This window comes from Schistocerca serialis, chromosome 4 (assembly GCF_023864345.2).
Source record: "Schistocerca serialis cubense isolate TAMUIC-IGC-003099 chromosome 4, iqSchSeri2.2, whole genome shotgun sequence".
NCBI lineage: Eukaryota > Metazoa > Arthropoda > Insecta > Orthoptera > Acrididae > Schistocerca > Schistocerca serialis.
In genome coordinates, this window is record NC_064641.1 from 478944735 (window position 1) to 478962470 (window position 17736).

At 42.0% G+C, this 17736-nt stretch overlaps 1 protein-coding gene across 1 annotated transcript; it reads left to right on the forward strand.

Moving 5' to 3' along the window:
* Positions 1 to 12324: 12324 nt before the first annotated feature.
* Positions 12325 to 17479, forward strand: LOC126475068 (cuticle protein 16.5-like). Its single transcript, XM_050102629.1, has 2 exons — positions 12325 to 12421; positions 17153 to 17479. The coding sequence occupies exons 1-2, from the start codon at positions 12413 to 12415 to the stop codon at positions 17417 to 17419; spliced, it is 276 nt and encodes a 91-aa protein (XP_049958586.1). The 5' UTR covers positions 12325 to 12412; the 3' UTR covers positions 17420 to 17479.
* Positions 17480 to 17736: the final 257 nt, after the last annotated feature.

Genomic DNA, 17736 nt, shown 5'->3' on the forward strand with positions numbered 1-17736 from the left:
CCGTCAAAAGTCGGTCCGTTATAATTACTTAACCTTCACTTTGTCATACTCGCTATTTACTCTAAGTATATCACACGGTATGTCAAGAAAGTACTTTTAAAAAAAATTAAATAATATGTGTTATTTTTTATATATATCGATTCTATCAAGAAATGGCGCTCCCGGTAATTGGTTAGATGTTCTCTCCATATGGCAATACAACAACGATTTTAGGCTCATTTTCTTCCAGGAAGTTGTGTTACCAGTCTGCTAAATAATTTTTACGATTTTACTAATTCCATTGATCACAAAAGATTTACTAAAAACTTGCACTGTTATTGGGCGTGTCTTTTAACTATCTTCATTTTTATTGTATGAAAATAACTTTTAAAGAGAGATATTGCTGACATTTTCTTCGAGTTTAAAAAAGTATATTTCTATGAAGTTCTGTAGCCGAAATTACTAATAGATGTAGGCCCCTACACTCATGTTCAGGAAAAAACAGAACGTCTTGGATTACAGATAGGCCATTCATAGTCATAGGACATGTACGTCAGTATGTTCTGCAAAAATGACTAACATTTCAGTCACCTCGGTTCAGCATGTGTTCTGTTGCCAAGTAGGCATAGCGTCCACCGTGTGGTCTGTTAAGTACTTCCACGCATGATGGCATCGACGTGTAGAAGACGAGAATGGCGTTCTGTAGTATAGCCATCCATGATGCATTCACCTGGTTCCGAAGGTGCTGGTTGGCATTGGGTCACAGCGCTGCATCCATCATTTCATCATATCCCACACATTTTCGATTGGCGACAAGTCTGGTGATCTGAGGGGCCACGACAAGAGGCTGACATCCTGTGACACCAAGAAAGCACGTGTTCGTTCAGCAACATGTGGTCGTGCATTGTCTTTCTGAAAAATGGTGTCTGAGGTGTTGTGCAGAAAGGGTACGGCTACGGCAGCAGGATGTCATTCCCGTAGGTCACACTGATCAAAGTAACCTGGACTCGTACAAAGTGCGATTTGTGATTGTACCCATTAGCACCCCTCACCGTACCGCCATGAGTTGATGCTGTATTACTTGTACGAATGCAGCCACTGTGACGCCGATCCCCAAGTCTGCGGCGAACCAAAATGCGGCCATCATTTTCAAACAAACAGAACCTGGAATCGTCCTAAAACAATAACTGATACCATTACTGTCTCCTGTGGCGTAGTTCAATACACCATTGCCGTCTAGCATGTTTCTGGACGTTCGGCAGTGGTAGGCGGGAATGTGTACAACAAGCACCTAACACATCCTGTACGATGTGTTACTCTATTCCAGTGTTGCGCCAGAGCCGAGGAGGACTCAGATCTGTCCTGAAATGCGATTTTGGGGGGGGGAGTTCTGGGTGGTGCTATCTGCCCCATCTCGTCGTGTTCTACGCCCTTCAGTGAATCGTTCGACGCACATCCGTTGCGCTACCGAAACACTTAGTCCCTCAAAAGCAGCACTTTCTTGGATTTATGCATCACATTCTCTCATGCCAATAACGCGCGCTCTTTCAAGCTCACTGATCTGACGGTACAGCTCGCTCATACGACTGCGAGGCCTCCTGCACGCCTGCTCAAGTCACACTGATCCATTACCTTCAGTTTATAGTGAAAATGAGAGCCGTAAGTACATTTTAAGGGTAGGTGGTGTTGCGACGTGATATCAATATTGATGTTGAACCTTCGAGCCGACATGGTTCAAGTGCCAATCATTTCTGCAGAACATACTAACGTAATGTGAATATGAACGTCCCATCTCTAGTCGCTCAAGGTGTTCCGTTTTTTCTGATTATGACTTCATATCAAACGCATCGTTGTAAAATGTTATTATATAGTGGATGCTAATAAATACAGGGATTTGTGTCCTGGTTCATACGGAGCAAATAACGTAGAGCCCGAGATATCAAAGATTTGCAAGCGCGGGCCATTCACAGTCAGTTTTCAGAGCGAGTGCCCGCCGTTCCCGCCCCCACCTCCCCTTTCTACTCCACCCACTCCAGCTGACGCACTCGGCGCTTGCATATTTATTACTCAATGGAACGCATCGTAATACTTCTTTCTTGACAATACAACTATTCAGTACTAACCTCCATCAAGTGCATCGCTGCAAAATGTTAATTGCGTCACTAGATTAAAACAGAATAAAAATTATATACCTTTCAGAAAGCGTAGATTTTTATATTTTTTACATCGTGAAAAAATACCAGCAATTTTCTCCTTCAAAAGTTATTTTCTTAAAGCAAACAGTGAGATGGTTCGTTAAAACAAACACCAAAAAAATGTTCAAATATGTGTGAAATCTCATGGGACTTAACTGCTAAGGTCATCAGTCCCTAAGCGTACACACTACTTAACCTAAATTATCCTAAGGACAAACACACACACCCATGCCCGAGGGAGGACTCGAACCTCCGTCGGGACCAGCCGCACAGTCCATGACTGCAGCGCCTTAGGTCGCTCGGCTAATCCCGCGCGGTTAAAAATACACACCCAAAGAAGTAAAAAATGCAGGTTTTTCGTAGTCGTGTCCTGATCCTTACAGTTTACAAAATTGTAAAGTTACTTACTAGCAAGTTAAGGCAATTCTATGTAATAAAAATAAGACTAACACCGCTACTGTAGGGTCATCTACTGAGAAGATCCATCTAATTATCGGGAGTGCTTTTCCTTCAAAAATTGTTATATCTCGAAAAATAATTAATTTATAGTTTTTCATTTTTTAAAGAAGTACTTTTTGACTTCCCGTGGGCTATACGTATAGTAAATAACAGGTAATGGAATATGAATGTTGATTAACTATAGAGAAACGATTATAATGAATTTTTCAGTGTATCTTGAAACGCAAGAAAGCAATCGATAGTTACAAAAAAACTGTCGATAGACGTTTTCAACCCTATGACTTTCTTCGGTAACGTTTTCGAACCGGATCTATACCGCTTTACTTATTTAAAAACATTTTTTGCCAATATGCTGATTTTTTGACCGTGTTTGCCATTTCCGATTTACTTTCATGAATAAGCAATTCTATATAAAATTTACTGTCCTATACACTCCATTTTTTTGTTTACACGTAACAATTTTTACAATTCAACGCTAGGTTGTCGCAGAATGCGTGGACTATTTCTATCACAGAGAACTGCATGAAGCTGTTAAATCATACAATGACAGCTGACCTGGTATCGGTGCTATTCATTACTTCATGCTTGCGAATCTGCCCATATAATCGAAAAATTTGGTTTTGTACATTTTTACACAGTATTTGATGCAGCAGGACCTCATGGCAACACGGGTAACAATTTCAATTCTAAAAAGTTCCAAATAAGCTCTCTAAGTATCGATCGATTACATTTTTGTCATGTGTTGCAAAAACCTTTGCACGTACTTCCAAGCTGGAGCGAGTAACTGGTATGGTGGCTTGAAAATATTAATTGGTGCCTTGGAGACAATGCATGTTCAGAAAATAAATAGGGGCAATGGATGACCTATATTCGTTTGCTATGAATATCACGTCGGCCTTTAAAACGATAGAAACGGTTGTCGCCACATTCTTAACGTTAAATGATCGCCACGTCCATATACCGATTCTCTTGGACAAACTGGCGGGATTCGAAATTTCTTCAAGGATGATTATGGTGTCAATCTCCAGTAGCACAAAGAAAAATCGATGTCAAAGTCAACTTTTCTTGTCTCCCAGGGCTTGCCGCACGGTGCAGTATTAAGCCCACTCTTGTATAGTCACAAAGAACCCCTTAAGTGCGAGGTCGCAAAAGGCTAATGACGTTTATACCATTCCACGCCCCACATATCCTTTACAATGCAAGCACAATATTGGCCGCTAATCGCGACAGGGGGCGGAACTGGAGGCAACCCATGGTGGATGCGGCATGGGGCTACGGAGTGTAGTTGAACTGCTTAATCGACGAGTAACTCACAACAGTGCTGATGATTTGATACAAAGCAGAGCAATCGCAACAATAAACAAAGAAAAAACTAGACTATATCAACAAAATCAGTTGCCGAAGTTGGCATTTCATCAGAAAGAAATCCAAAGAATTTCGCAGTGAGAAAGAAGTTGCAGATGAAATATTAACTTTTCTGCAAGATGAGTGAGTGGAATTTGTGATGCCGTATACGGTCGGCTGCGCGGGTAATGAACATGAGGTGTACAATGATCACTAAACGTGCTTAACAAGCGAAAGTGATAATGAAACAGGTGTCCAGCCATGTAGTTCATCATCCTTGTTGGGCAGGGAGCCACAGATCTCGACTCCAGTGAAACGTAGTAATGGAAAATCGTTGTCCAAAGAGCTTGTACTAAAAATAATTACATACGTGGAAGATAATCCGCAGCATAGTAAAAAAAGAAAGCTTATGAACAGATTTCGAATAAGTTCGCTGCAATATGACTGTAATGTGTAAGGAAAACTACAGATATTAAAGTGTGGTCAAGGCAAACATGTTTGACCGTTTCAAGGCTGCTCGATAAAACTTACAGAATGTGCATGTTAGTGACCTACTACGTTGTGCACATCAAAGTGAGTGCTCGCGGCACTGATTACAGTGATTTCAAGGAAGCAGTGGATGGTTGCAGAACCTCAGTGATACAGAATTGGAAAACGGAAGATAATGAAATTTCAAACAAAGCGTCAACTTGACGATGCACAGTTAACCGCGGAATCGGCCCGAAAATCTGTAGATGAGATAAACAAACTTATCCCATCATTCAATAAGGATTTTTTTTCAACTCCGATCAGCTGGGATTTGAAATACATGTGAAAGGAACGCTGAAAATTAGAGCTATCAAAACAGTTGTATCAAGATCAACCAACAGCAATGGCTTAATGCATTCGTATACAATTATACCTACTGTTAATCTCGGTGGTAAATTAGCTGTAATGTTATTTATTGTTCTGCGAGAAGTTGGAGGTACTCTGCTTGCTACTACACTTTTTTGTGTGGGTGATCTTGCAAGGGCGGTAGAGAATCTTTACGTCACAGCTAGCAACAATAGGAAAATGGACATAAGAGAACTATATTTGTGGAATGAGCACTGCTTTTGGCCAATAGCTGGTCAAAAAAATTTGCCTTTGCTTGATTCCTTGCCTGCGTATAAAAATCATACTCCTTTAGAGCAAACTGTCCCTCCTGAAAAGTGTGTAACGTTGCAGTTCATACCACCTAGAACTGCTGGACAAATTCGGCCACGAATTGTTTGTTTATTCCTCGCATACAAAACATGTTATCGCACTACCTGCAGCTACGCCTTAAAGGATAGCCGATTCCATGATAAGCTCGAAGATGGATTGTCTAGTGGGCAGGGCATCACAGCACCTTACTCACCATGTGCTAAAGGATTATTCGATCTCGACGAGATTACGATTGTCTGAGTTTATCTCTCCAAAGGGCATAATCTTCACTGCAGAGCCATTCGTAGCCGTCTCGGAGCCGTGCGTTCGACGCTCACAAATTTCCTTTCAGTAGAGGCAGGGGACATGCCCTTGATAGTTAGACGCCAAATTCTTCTTCTCTTGCTTACGCCTTAGTCTCTCAGTTTTCGCAGGGTCGGGGTGGTTACAATCGGATTTGGCAAGGTTAGTTTGAAGGGGTGGCGGATACCTTTCCTGCTGCCACCCCATACCCCCTGGGACGGAATCAGTGGACCCCAGCTGGCTGCGTCTAGTGTAAAACATGAAATAATGCGAACGTGTTGCGAATGTCTTCGAGTCGTGTAACTGAAGTGGGACGTGGGGACCAGTCCGGAATTCACTTAGTGATATGTGGAAAACCGCCTAAAAACCACATCAAAGCTAGTTGTCACACTGGCCCTCGTCGTTAATCAGCCAGGCTGATTCGATCCAAGACGGGCGCGCCTACCCGCGTCCAGGAAGCAGCGCAATAGCGCTCTCGGCTAACTTGGCGGGTTCAGTTAGACGCCAAATGGTGTCCAATAACTCTCATTTTCAAAGCATGGCCTCCAGGGATAGTTCATATGTAAAAATAGACACTGCACTTACGGATCATGCACTGTCTCCTACAGAAGATAAACATCCACTCGTTAGTACTAGCTTTGATTCGTGGTTTCCTATCACACGTTTTATTCGATGGTCATTGCATTTGCCTTTATTTAAATATGATCGTGGCATACTCACCTGCTAGATTTCAGTCTATTATTTTATTGTGACCAGCTCGGAAAGTGTTGATGTAAATTGCAATTTTAATGGTTTCGTTGCAGTTCAGTGGCCTGATTATATGTGTACGTATACCGACGGATCCAAAATTCCGCAAGAGGATTATACTGAATTTGCTTTTCTATGCCCACAGCTCCAATTCTGTAAAGCCTTCAAACCGCCTAAAAGTGCTTCTATTTTTACAGTGGAGACGGTAGCACCTTTGGAAACACTAAGATTTGTATCTTCAACTCCCCTCTCAAAGACACTAATCGTGCCTGCCTCCCAGAGCGTCCATAAAAGTACTGAACACCGGAGATGGTATAGATCAACAATTCTGTATACATTGTACGTGCTTTTGGAATATGTTCGCAGTACATTGAGAGGGCAGACAATCCAGTTGCTGTGGGTGCATTACCACGTAGGTATCCACTAGATTAAGGAAGTTGACGTATTAGTGAAGCAAGCTGCCTATATAGGCACCGTCTTTAATCTGAAATTGCCGTATACGGGCCTCTTACGTGAAATCGCCGAGCGGTTCTAGTCGCTTCAGTCTGGAACCGCGCGACTGCTACGGTCGCAGGTTCGAATCCTGCCTCGGGCATGGATGTGTGTAATGTTCTTAGGTTAATTAGGTTTAAGTAGTTCTAAGTTCTGGGGGACTGATGACCTCAGATGTTAAGTCCCATAGTGCTCAGAGCCAACTGAACCATTTGAAGTCAAGAGCCACGGAAAACATTAAAGGCGGGAGGTGTTGAAAGTGTTCCAACAAACAAAAGGTGGTTCTTTGCGGCGTTACAATCACGACTTCCCTCAAAGCTGTTCTTACGAGGTCCCATTTCGACCGATCAATGATATCCATCGTAATTCTACTTAGCTTCAACTACGTCTCTTTTCCTCTCCACTAAATCGTATCAACATTTACAGCTCCCCAGCGTGTGAGTGTGATTGCGAATCGCAAGCTTATTTAAACTGCACCTTGTTTTAGAGTCCCAATTTTGACTGTGGAAACATTGTTGGTTATGGAATATCAGGTCCCTCAATCAGCTTGTTCTCTTTTTGTGCCTAAGACATTTGCCTAGGTGGAGAAAAGTGGGAAAATTCTGTAGGCTTTGACGATGTGCATATTTCATTTTTATATGTTTCTTGTGATGAAATTTCATAAATGGTGCATTTTAAAAATTACAACTGTGTAATTTACTTCTAAATCTATTGGTTAACAATTTATTTTGAACAGAATTATAACAGTTAGGGCTGTTATATCAGTGAATATGGACTCATGTATTCTCTTCATACAGTTCCGTGTACATTGTCACCATGTGTTTTAGGTGGCTAAACGTAGTTCACACTCTGGATGCCAAATAAAAAGAAATAGTTGTAGTGTCATATCCCGGCTGTGGAGAAGATTCGGAAGGCAAAATGTAATAGACAGGAGCAGACGATAAAACACCACAGCTCAGAGTTACGGTCAGTTCGTGCTTTAAGACCTCCAGCACGTATCTCACGTGCTGTGACTAAAGAAGCCGCGGCAGCCTTTGACTCACACATTACCTGTCACACTTTGTATCACCAAGTTTACTCAGCATTCTCGGCTACCTGACGCTACCGTCAGCAAATATGCGGTTTTATGGACCTAGAAATAATAAAATAGTGCCTTTTTCAGCCAAAAATTTCAAGAACTCTAGTAGCCATGATAAATATTCACCATGTTCTCTCCTAGATTTGTGAGTTTTCGGAAAAGGAAAAGACTTTTAGGAAAGATGATGTTTTTGGCTGTTATACATAGGTTTCTAATATCTTTTTTAAATAGGTTTCTAATTTATTTTATATTTCAGTGTCGCCTTAATGTAAAGGGTTTTGTGCCGATGGTGGCTTGCGCAATCATTTCTTTCACGCATGCTGAGGGTTTTCCATCACACATTCATGGTTGCGTATTGTCTTATTTCTAAGGTTCACCTTACAAGTTGCAGTGAGAAGTAAGTGATAACGAACGAATACCTTACTTAAGATCAAATATGTCTATTACCCAAGATAACATGTAAACAATAAGTGAATACAATAAATGTTACGAGAAAGTCTTATGTTGCACAGGAAGAAGTTTTGTTTTATTAATGACTAGTTTCAGACTGATTGTTCATTATAATTTCAGCCTGAGGAATAAAACGCAGTAGATGTTACAGCATACATCAATAAGGTTTATAAAAATGCATTACAGTAGCAACACAATCTCTACAACACTAATGATTTTCAGAAATTGATGACACACTTGTTTGGCACCAGTCATAGAAGTGGAAACTGGCCGTAACATCAATAAGTGTGATAGTAGAGGTCACGTTATATACTATCACACTTATTGATACTGTAGTCGATGTTTCACGTGTGTGACTGCTGTAACGCAAGACTTTTATCAACTACTTTTGAACAGTATTAATGTTGTGGAGCCTATGTTGCTACTTTAATGCAGTTTTACATACATTACTGCTATATACTGTAACATCTAGTGTATTTTATCCCTCAGGCTCGTTTGGTAACGGACAAGTAGTCCTGAACTTCATTGACAAATAAATGTTCTTCCTTACAATTTAAGAAGGTTCTTATAATAGTTATTGTAGTCACAAGAAAGTTGCGGACCAATTCCAGCCACGGCCTGCAGAAAATACGGAAATAAGTGAATATAGAGTCTCGCAGCAGACCACAAACTGACTCGGGTAAAGTTTCGTAATTAGAGAAAAACCAGCTCACTACTGGACTCTCCAGCCGGTAGTCTCCACAAAACAAAAAAGGGCAACGATTTAAAATCAGTAGGAAGTAAGTTACACATAAAAATAGCACTCTCAGTTTTTCGTAGAAAGTAGTGTAAATTAATTTAGTTTCAATTAAATGGCGCCGAGTCCACGTACTAGAGTGAACACTCCCTATAGCTAGAAGCTAGATCTGCGGTCTCATGTAAGCATTCTGACTTCGGAAGACGAGCACGCCCACAAAACCGAAACACTTACCTCACAAATCGGAAGGTCCCTAAGCATACTTCAGTTCCCATGTACGAGAACGCAGTTTCAAATAATTATAGCCAACATATTCGCCCGTGAGAACCAGGAACTCGTTGATTATGGTAATTCTCATTTATTGTTCAGTCTCAGTTGCACATTTTAATTATATGATCTAGTTCGATGAATCAGGATTATCTTCATATCTTCAAACAAAGTAAAATAAGTATTTACCCTCTTATATATCATTATGAGTAGGAAAAAGAATTGTGCATAAATGTAGAATTTACATAAGCAGTTTCGTCAGCAACCCACCTTGTCTGTTCAGAAACTCATATTGGGGTACTGTGTTTTGCAACTGTGGTCAATGTTTTAAATATGTATGTGTTGGATTTAGGGGAGAGGGGGTGGGGTAGAAGGATAAATGGAGTTAGAGTGAGGAGAAAGGAAGCAGGGAGTGGTTCCTGGGAATGTCATGAGTATAACGAGAGGGTCTTGCTGAAATTATGGAATGAATAATTATGTAAAAATCCCCATTAAAATACAAAGGATGTAGAACAGCGGGAATGTCAAATGTAAACGGGAAAAAGCAGCAAAATTATGAACTTGCTCATTTCTCGTTTTACCAGTTCACCTTTTGTCAACATCCTTTTATAGCACCACGTTTCAAACGATTCGATTCTCAAATTTTCCAGTTTTCACATGGCCCATTTTCATACAATTCTGCACACCAAGTGCACATTCTCGTAAACTTCGTCTCCAAATTCAGACTGATGCTTGGTATTAATTTATACACTCCTGGAAATTGAAATAAGAACACCGTGAATTCATTGTCCCAGGAAGGGGAAACTTTATTGACACATTCCTGGGGTCAGATACATCACATGATCACACTGACAGAACCACAGGCACATAGACACAGGCAACAGAGCATGCACAATGTCGGCACTAGTACAGTGTATATCCACCTTTCGCAGCAATGCAGGCTGCTATTCTCCCATGGAGACGATCGTAGAGATGCTGGATGTAGTCCTGTGGAATGGCTTGCCATGCCATTTCCACCTGGAGCCTCACTCAGTTGGACCAGCGTTCGTGCTGGACGTGCAGACCGCGTGAGACGACGCTTCATCCAGTCCCAAACATGCTCAATGGGGGACAGATCCGGAGATCTTGCTGGCCAGGGTAGTTGACTTACACCTTCTAGAGCACGTTGGGTGGCACGGGATACATGCGGACGTGCATTGTCCTGTTGGAACAGCAAGTTCCCTTGCCGGTCTAGGAATGGTAGAACGATGGGTTCGATGACGGTTTGGATGTACCGTGCACTATTCAGTGTCCCCTCGACGATCACCAGTGGTGTACGGCCAGTGTAGGAGATCGCTCCCCACACCATGATGCCGGGTGTTGGCCCTGTGTGCCTCGGTCGTATGCAGTCCTGATTGTGGCGCTCACCTGCACGGCGCCAAACACGCATACGACCATCATTGGCACCAAGGCAGAAGCGACTCTCATCGCTGAAGACGACACGTCTCCATTCGTCCCTCCATTCACGCCTGTCGCGACACCACTGGAGGCGGGCTGCACGATGTTGGGGCGTGAGCGGAAGACGGCCTAACGGTGTGCGGGACCGTAGCCCAGCTTCATGGAGACGGTTGCGAATGGTCCTCGCCGATACCCCAGGAGCAACAGTGTCCCTAACTTGCTGGGAAGTGGCGGTGCGGTCCCCTACGGCACTGCGTAGGATCCTACGGTCTTGGCGTGCATCCGTGCGTCGCTGCGGTCCGGTCCCAGGTCGACGGGCACGTGCACCTTCCGCCGACCACTGGCGACAACATCGATGTACTGTGGAGACCTCACGCCCCACGTGTTGAGCAATTCGGCGGTACGTCCACCCGGCCTCCCGCATGCCCACTATACGCCCTCGCTCAAAGTCCGTCAGCTGCACATACGGTTCACGTTCACGCTGTCGCGGCATGCTACCAGTGTTAAAGACTGCGATGGAGCTCCATATGCCACGGCAAACTGGCTGACACTGACGGTGGCGGTGCACAAATGCTGCGCAGCTAGCGCCATTCGACGGCCAACACCGCGGTTCCTGGTGTGTCCGCTGTGCCGTGCGTGTGATCATTGCTTGTACAGCCCTCTCGCAGTGTGCAGAGCAAGTATGGTGGGTCTGACACACCGGTGTCAATGTGTTCTGTTTTCCATTTCCAGGAGTGTATTTCCTTTGGACACGAATGTTCTCTTTGTCTGTGCTAGTTTGCTCTTTATGTTCTCTTTGCTTCGTCCGCCTCGTATTATTTTACTTCCAAGGTGGAAGAATTTTATTTCATGGGTTCTGCTTTTTCTTAGGTATTAAGTTTACCGTTAACCTTATTCCTGCAACACCTTATTGTTTCCACCTTTCTTCTGTTTAGGCTCCAACCATAGTGCACGCTCATTAGACTTTCCATTCCATTTAACAGGTTCTACAATTCTTCTTCATATTTAAAGGTTACCAGAGTCATTGAGATCCTTTCACCCTTAATATTATCCCTATTGCTGCAACTTTCTTTCTATTTCAGCCATTGCTTTGTCCACGTAACGATTAAGCAGTGGTGGTGAAAGACTGTTTCCAGTCTTGTATCCCTCCTAATCGAACCATTTTATCCTGGTCTTCCAGTTTTATTTTTCGCTCTTTCTTCTTGTACATGTAACACACTACTCAACTCTTCCAATAGGTTACACATATTCTTTGAGAAGTTCGATATCTTGCGCCCGCTTTGCATTGTTGAACGCTATTTGTAGGCTTACAAATACGATAACCGTGTCTTGATTTGTCTAGAGTCTTGTGTCCATTATCAAGCACAAGCTCAGAACTGCCTCTCTGGTGCCTTCACCTTTCCTAAAACCAAACTGATCGTCACCTTACAGATTACCGAATTTCTTTTCGATTCTTCTGTGTATTTCTGTAGTCAGTAGCTACGAAACGTGATAGTGTCACATTTCTGCACTTACTGTTGCTTAATGTAGTGACTGCATGGTACAAGCAACCTGCCTGTCACGAAGAAGAGATCTGCCTAGGTGCTACGTAAGGATGCGTTCAACTGACGTAACTCGCTGGCCGCCTACCAAGGCAGCGTTGCTGCCATCACCTGCGAGTGCAACACGGCACAGCGATGCGTGCCACGCCTCTCAGGCACCCTATAAAAGCTGCCCGTCCCTCTCAGTGGCCATTGTACTGTGCTCACAGACGTCGCAAACATGTTCAAGGTACGGTGCGCATACTGCTGTTCACTACTAGCTAAGTATTTGAGAAAACATCTCACTATCGCTGTTTACTGTAAGAAATCATCGTCCATATAAATTCATATTCGGAACTTTGCATATTTTTCTCCATTAATAAAACATACGATAATATGAGTAGCTTCACGTGAAAGTATATTGATTTCAGGCGACGCGTTTCAGTTGACATGCATTGTAGATGTTATGTACAGAGGGACACTTACGTAATGCCGCTTTTGAGTTTGCACTGTCAACTGTAAGACGGGGTTTTTATCGTCTTAATGAAGTGTCTTTTTCATTCTGCTGACATATGTTTATTTGGTACAATGTTGCCTTGGTCTGGTTGCATGCTTGAAGTGTCACAAACACACCATCTCCTCCTCATATTCGGGGAACTTAAAGACCAAAAGACAACATTAACTATGGTAGCGAACCGACCAGAGACATTACAACAACGTGCAAAATTACTCTGTCCTTGTGTTCCTCTAGTTTCAGCGGAAAAGTAGAGGCCTTGGGTCGTAGAAATTAAAATTTTCTTTCCAGTTTTGATAGATTACTTAGTATCGATGCATCCAGGAATCAGAAAATCACGATTAACAGAGGAGAAGAACTGACCGTAGAATAAGAAGAGCAGAAATTACATGCTTTGAAATCTGAAACTTTTCTGATATGATTCATAACCATTAAACGCCGCTGAAGATTCTCCATTGACTATGTAAATCAACTAGAATGTGCAAAAGATTTTTCTTATTTTTGACAGATAGCTATGAAAATAATTTAGACTGACTAAATATAGCTTAAGATTAAAAAGAGTGAATTCTGTCTATAAAAACTTTATATGCATGAAGGAACGAAAAAAATGTGTTTTAAGTAACTTAACAGTTTTGACAATGGTTGTTATTCAGCAATCGTATATATTTCAATGGCTAATTATACCATCAACCTGGCGCCCTGGTAATGGGTAAGCCACTGGTAGGTATCTTGGCCGATATTTTCATTAAATCGCTGTAAGAGAAATTCTTCAATAAATTTTTCAGCTGCTGGTCTTGGTGTTTTGTCTTAAATCTTACGCTCGGTACTTAGAAGACATTTTGATCATATACTCGAAGGAATTCAGCATTTGTTTGAAATTTGTCATAGTCTTCACGAAAAAATTAGATTAACTTCTGAGTTAGAAAATAACGAACGTCAGGTTAATAATTGGACCTCAATATTTCTATTGACAACGACAGACTTTAAATTAATATCTTCTGGGGTATCAGGCCGCGTCATATTTCCGTCTGAAATAATCGAAGTTTCGACCCCACTGCTGGCTAGAACACTTGCAATAGTGGACACCGAAGATCCCAGCACAGTGGTCGAAACGTCGATTATTTTAGAAGGAAATATGACGCGGCTTAACAACCCAGAAGATTTTAACTTTAGTGACAACGGCCATGAAAACATGCAGACTTACATAAAACGACAGGCTTTCTTTCAGTATTTTTCGAAAAGCCACCAATACAGATCAAATTGCGCCCACTAGTTCAGTGCTACCTAGGCAGTAAAATAACCAATGACGGACGGAGCAAGGAGGACATCAAAAGCAGACTCGCTACGGCAAAAAAGGCGTTTATGGCCAAGAGAAGTCTACTAATATCAAATACCGGCCTTAATTTCAGGAAGAAATTTCTGAGGATGTACTCTGGAGTACAGCACTGTATGGTAGTGAAACATGGACTGTGGGAAAACCGGAACAGAAGAGAATCGAAGCATTTGAGATGTGGTGCTATACACGAATGTTGAAAATTAGGTGGACTGATAAAGTAAGGAATGAGGAGGTTCTACGCAGAATCGGAGAGGAAAGGAATATGTGGAAAACACTAATAAGGAGAAGGGACAGGATGATAGGACATCTGCTAAGACATGAGGGAATGACTTCCATGGTACTAGAGGGAGCTGTAGAGGGCAAAAACTGTAGAGGAAGACAGAGATTGGAATACGTCAAGCAAATAATTGAGGACGTAGGTTGCAAGTGCTACTCTGAGATGAAGAGGTTAGCACAGGAAAGGAATTCGTGTCGGGCCGCATCAAACCAGTCAGTAGACTGATGACCAAAAAAAAAAAAAAAGTTCAGTGCATCCTGATTCTCGTATGAAAGCATTTTTCCATTCAGCCATTCATCTTGCATTCTACCTACCTTTGTCACCTGACAACCTTAATGAAGATATGAACAAAATAAAAACTATTGCAGTTAATAACGGCTGTGATCCCACGTTAGTTAACAAGATATTTAAAGTTAAAACTGACGTTAAAGTGACCACTTTAGGCAGCTGTGCTATTCCTGACAGTAACTAGTATAAAATTGTTTTCTCGATTTCATTTTTAGACCCTATTTCATATAAAATTCATCGTCTTCTGATTACAAAATATGGATTCAAAGTTGCCTTTTCCATTAACTATAACTCACAAAATGTTTCATCCGTAGTATCAAAACCACAGTGGCTCCGAAACACAATTCAAGGGTGTATAAAATCACTTGGGACACGAGTCCACTTTATTATGTAGAACATACCCGAAGGTCTTTTAGTGTCAGGTACACAGAATATTTATTGGGAAAAAGAGGCACTAATGTACACAATTCCACTTTTCCTGATCATCTGCTAATTTCCGGACGCAAACCGAAATGTGCTGAAGAAATTTCCATTTTACGTAGAGACAGGAAAGGTCATGGGTCGATGTACTCGAAGAGCCAGAGATTTTCAAGCATATTTCTAAGAACGATGGCCTCACCCTCAATGAAGAGTTACAACTACGTAACATAATCTTTATTAATGGTTTCAATTTACTGTTCGCAGAGTTTTGATTCCTGTATTTTTTAATATATTTTTCCTGCTTCTGGTTTAGAAGCATTATTTTCTTCTACTCTCATTGATACGTGCTGCTAAAGTTACCTTTATGTTAATATTTTCTGGATTGTACAGCTGTTTGTAAGAGTTTTCTGTCATTTAGAACTTAATGTAATTTATATTTCTGTAAACCCTAAAAGATTGCTCTATCACAATCTGCTTGACTTCTGTGTTATTTCAAAAGACATTAAGCTATGTTTATTTTTGTTTTTTTTTTAAATTAACTATTTTCTCATTTATTTCTAAATAATGTTTCAAATAGGCACATGTAACTGGCCACACCTGACAGGCAGCGCAACTCGTATTGTTTTCGTGGCAGCAATGTGAGCCACTGGGCGGATAAGTCGGAGGTTGTTCTTAGTTGGGTATACGTGGCAAAGGCTACAACGTTCCGTTTTATTTTTGACTTGAGCGTAGCTGCTCCAAATTCTGACTAATGCTTTTTACGTAAGTAACGTTTGTGCGTCATGAAAATTGTCATCTTGCTTAGTCTGTTTTTTGTCATACCTGATTTTCTTTGTATTATTGTTTAGGATTTAGCAACTGCTCGTTCTGATAAAGACACCCCTAGTTGGTATCGAAACCTAGGTCATTATATCTAACGTCTATCTGCAACCGGTTGGCTGTTTAATCTTATATTGATGTTAATGAACTTTGCTGTTTTGGTAGACACATACGTAAACCAGCGCAACCTGTGAAGCGAAATGAAGAAAGCAGTGTCACGCAACTGAAGACTAACGTCCATAAATTGAATCTGTAAGCCATCGTAATCCATGCGACTACAAATGAAGTCTTAAGATTCGTTTCGTCGACACTTTTGTATATCTACAACAATCAGTCTTTTAAATCCGCTGTTGAAGACTTCCACCGGAGACACTTGTTTTCTATCAACTGAAATAATTTGTTGAAGACGAAAAAGACAAAACTAAACAAGTCAGAAAATGAAACTTCCTGACAGATTAAAACTGTGAGCCGGGCCGAGACTCGAACTTGGACCTTTGCTTTTCGCGGTCAAGTACTGTACCATCTGCGCTACCGAAGCACGACTTGGAAGGTAGGAGACGAGGTACTGGGAGGAGGGGCTCTGAGTCGTCCTTGGGTAGCTAGGATGGTAGAGCACTTGCCCGCGAAAAGCAAAGGTCCCGATTTCGAGTCTCAGGCCGGCACACAGTTTTAATCTGCCAGGAAGTTTCATATCAGCGCACACTCCGCTGCAGAGTGAAAATCTCATTCTGGAAGTCAGAAAATAAATAAAATTCTTCTGAGTACGTGTCAGTATCAAAGCGCAAAATTCTCCGATGTTTCGGCCACTGCTGCAAATGGCCTTCCTCAGATTGTTTTTCATAGTAGGTTGCAAAAACACACTGACTAAGGCCATTTGTAACAGTGGCCGAAATGTCGAGAATTTTAAACGTAGACAGTGCGGTCAGTACACAGAAGTGTGTCAACGGCAGCGGAAACCTAAGCGTACATGTCACAAGAAGATTAAAGGAGACAAATTAAAATAGTGTGCTGAACTGGGACACGAACGGGGAGGGATACCAACCTTTCGTAAACCATACACTTCCAGTTTAGCAGTTAACAGCGCCTAGAACAGAGCTTAAACCTTGCACTTGAATAACACAACTTTCATTGAAACTATAAATGAGCTCCGCTGGTTTATTGTAGCGTTTATATAACGTTAAAGAAGAAAAGTGTTCTCAAGCAAAGCAGCTTGATAGAAATGCATATGAGTATGTATTGGAAAGAACTGTCATTACAGTTACTGTGCAGTCCCTTGAAATTGCCACGCATGTATGTACTCAGTATATCATACTGTTTTTGTCTACAGATTGTGCTGTTGTTGGCCGCTGTCGCGTGCTGCGTGAGCGCCGCCCCCAAAGCCGGTATCGCGCCCCTGGCCTACTCCGCCCCCCTGGTGGCCGCCGCCCCCGTGGCCTACGCCGCCCCCGCGCCGGCCGTCGTGACGGCGCACAGCTCGCAGTACATCGCGCAGAACTTCAACGGACTCGCCGTGGCGGCCGCCGCCCCCGTCGTCGCCGCCGCCCCTGCAGTTGCTGCTGCATACCATGCCGCCCCCGCCGTCTATTTCAGATAATGGTTTTGTCATTGACACATCTTCCCTCACTAAAGTGAAATAAAGTTATTTGCTAAACAATGATTACTTTTATTTAATCTCCCTCCTGATACCATTTCGTTACGTTGTTATATGCTAAATATATTACAATCACAGAACACACTAGCCTGCTATAGCAAACTGAAGAATAAATCTTTCCCAGGTGAACGCTACGCCAAAGGCTCAATTTCCAAAGTAGGAGTGCAGTGCTGTGTGTGTCGATTTCCAAAGATTTTTTTCATGTGCGTCCTTAAGTAACTTTTGCTAGGTAATAACTTCTGTATCCACTCACAAATTTT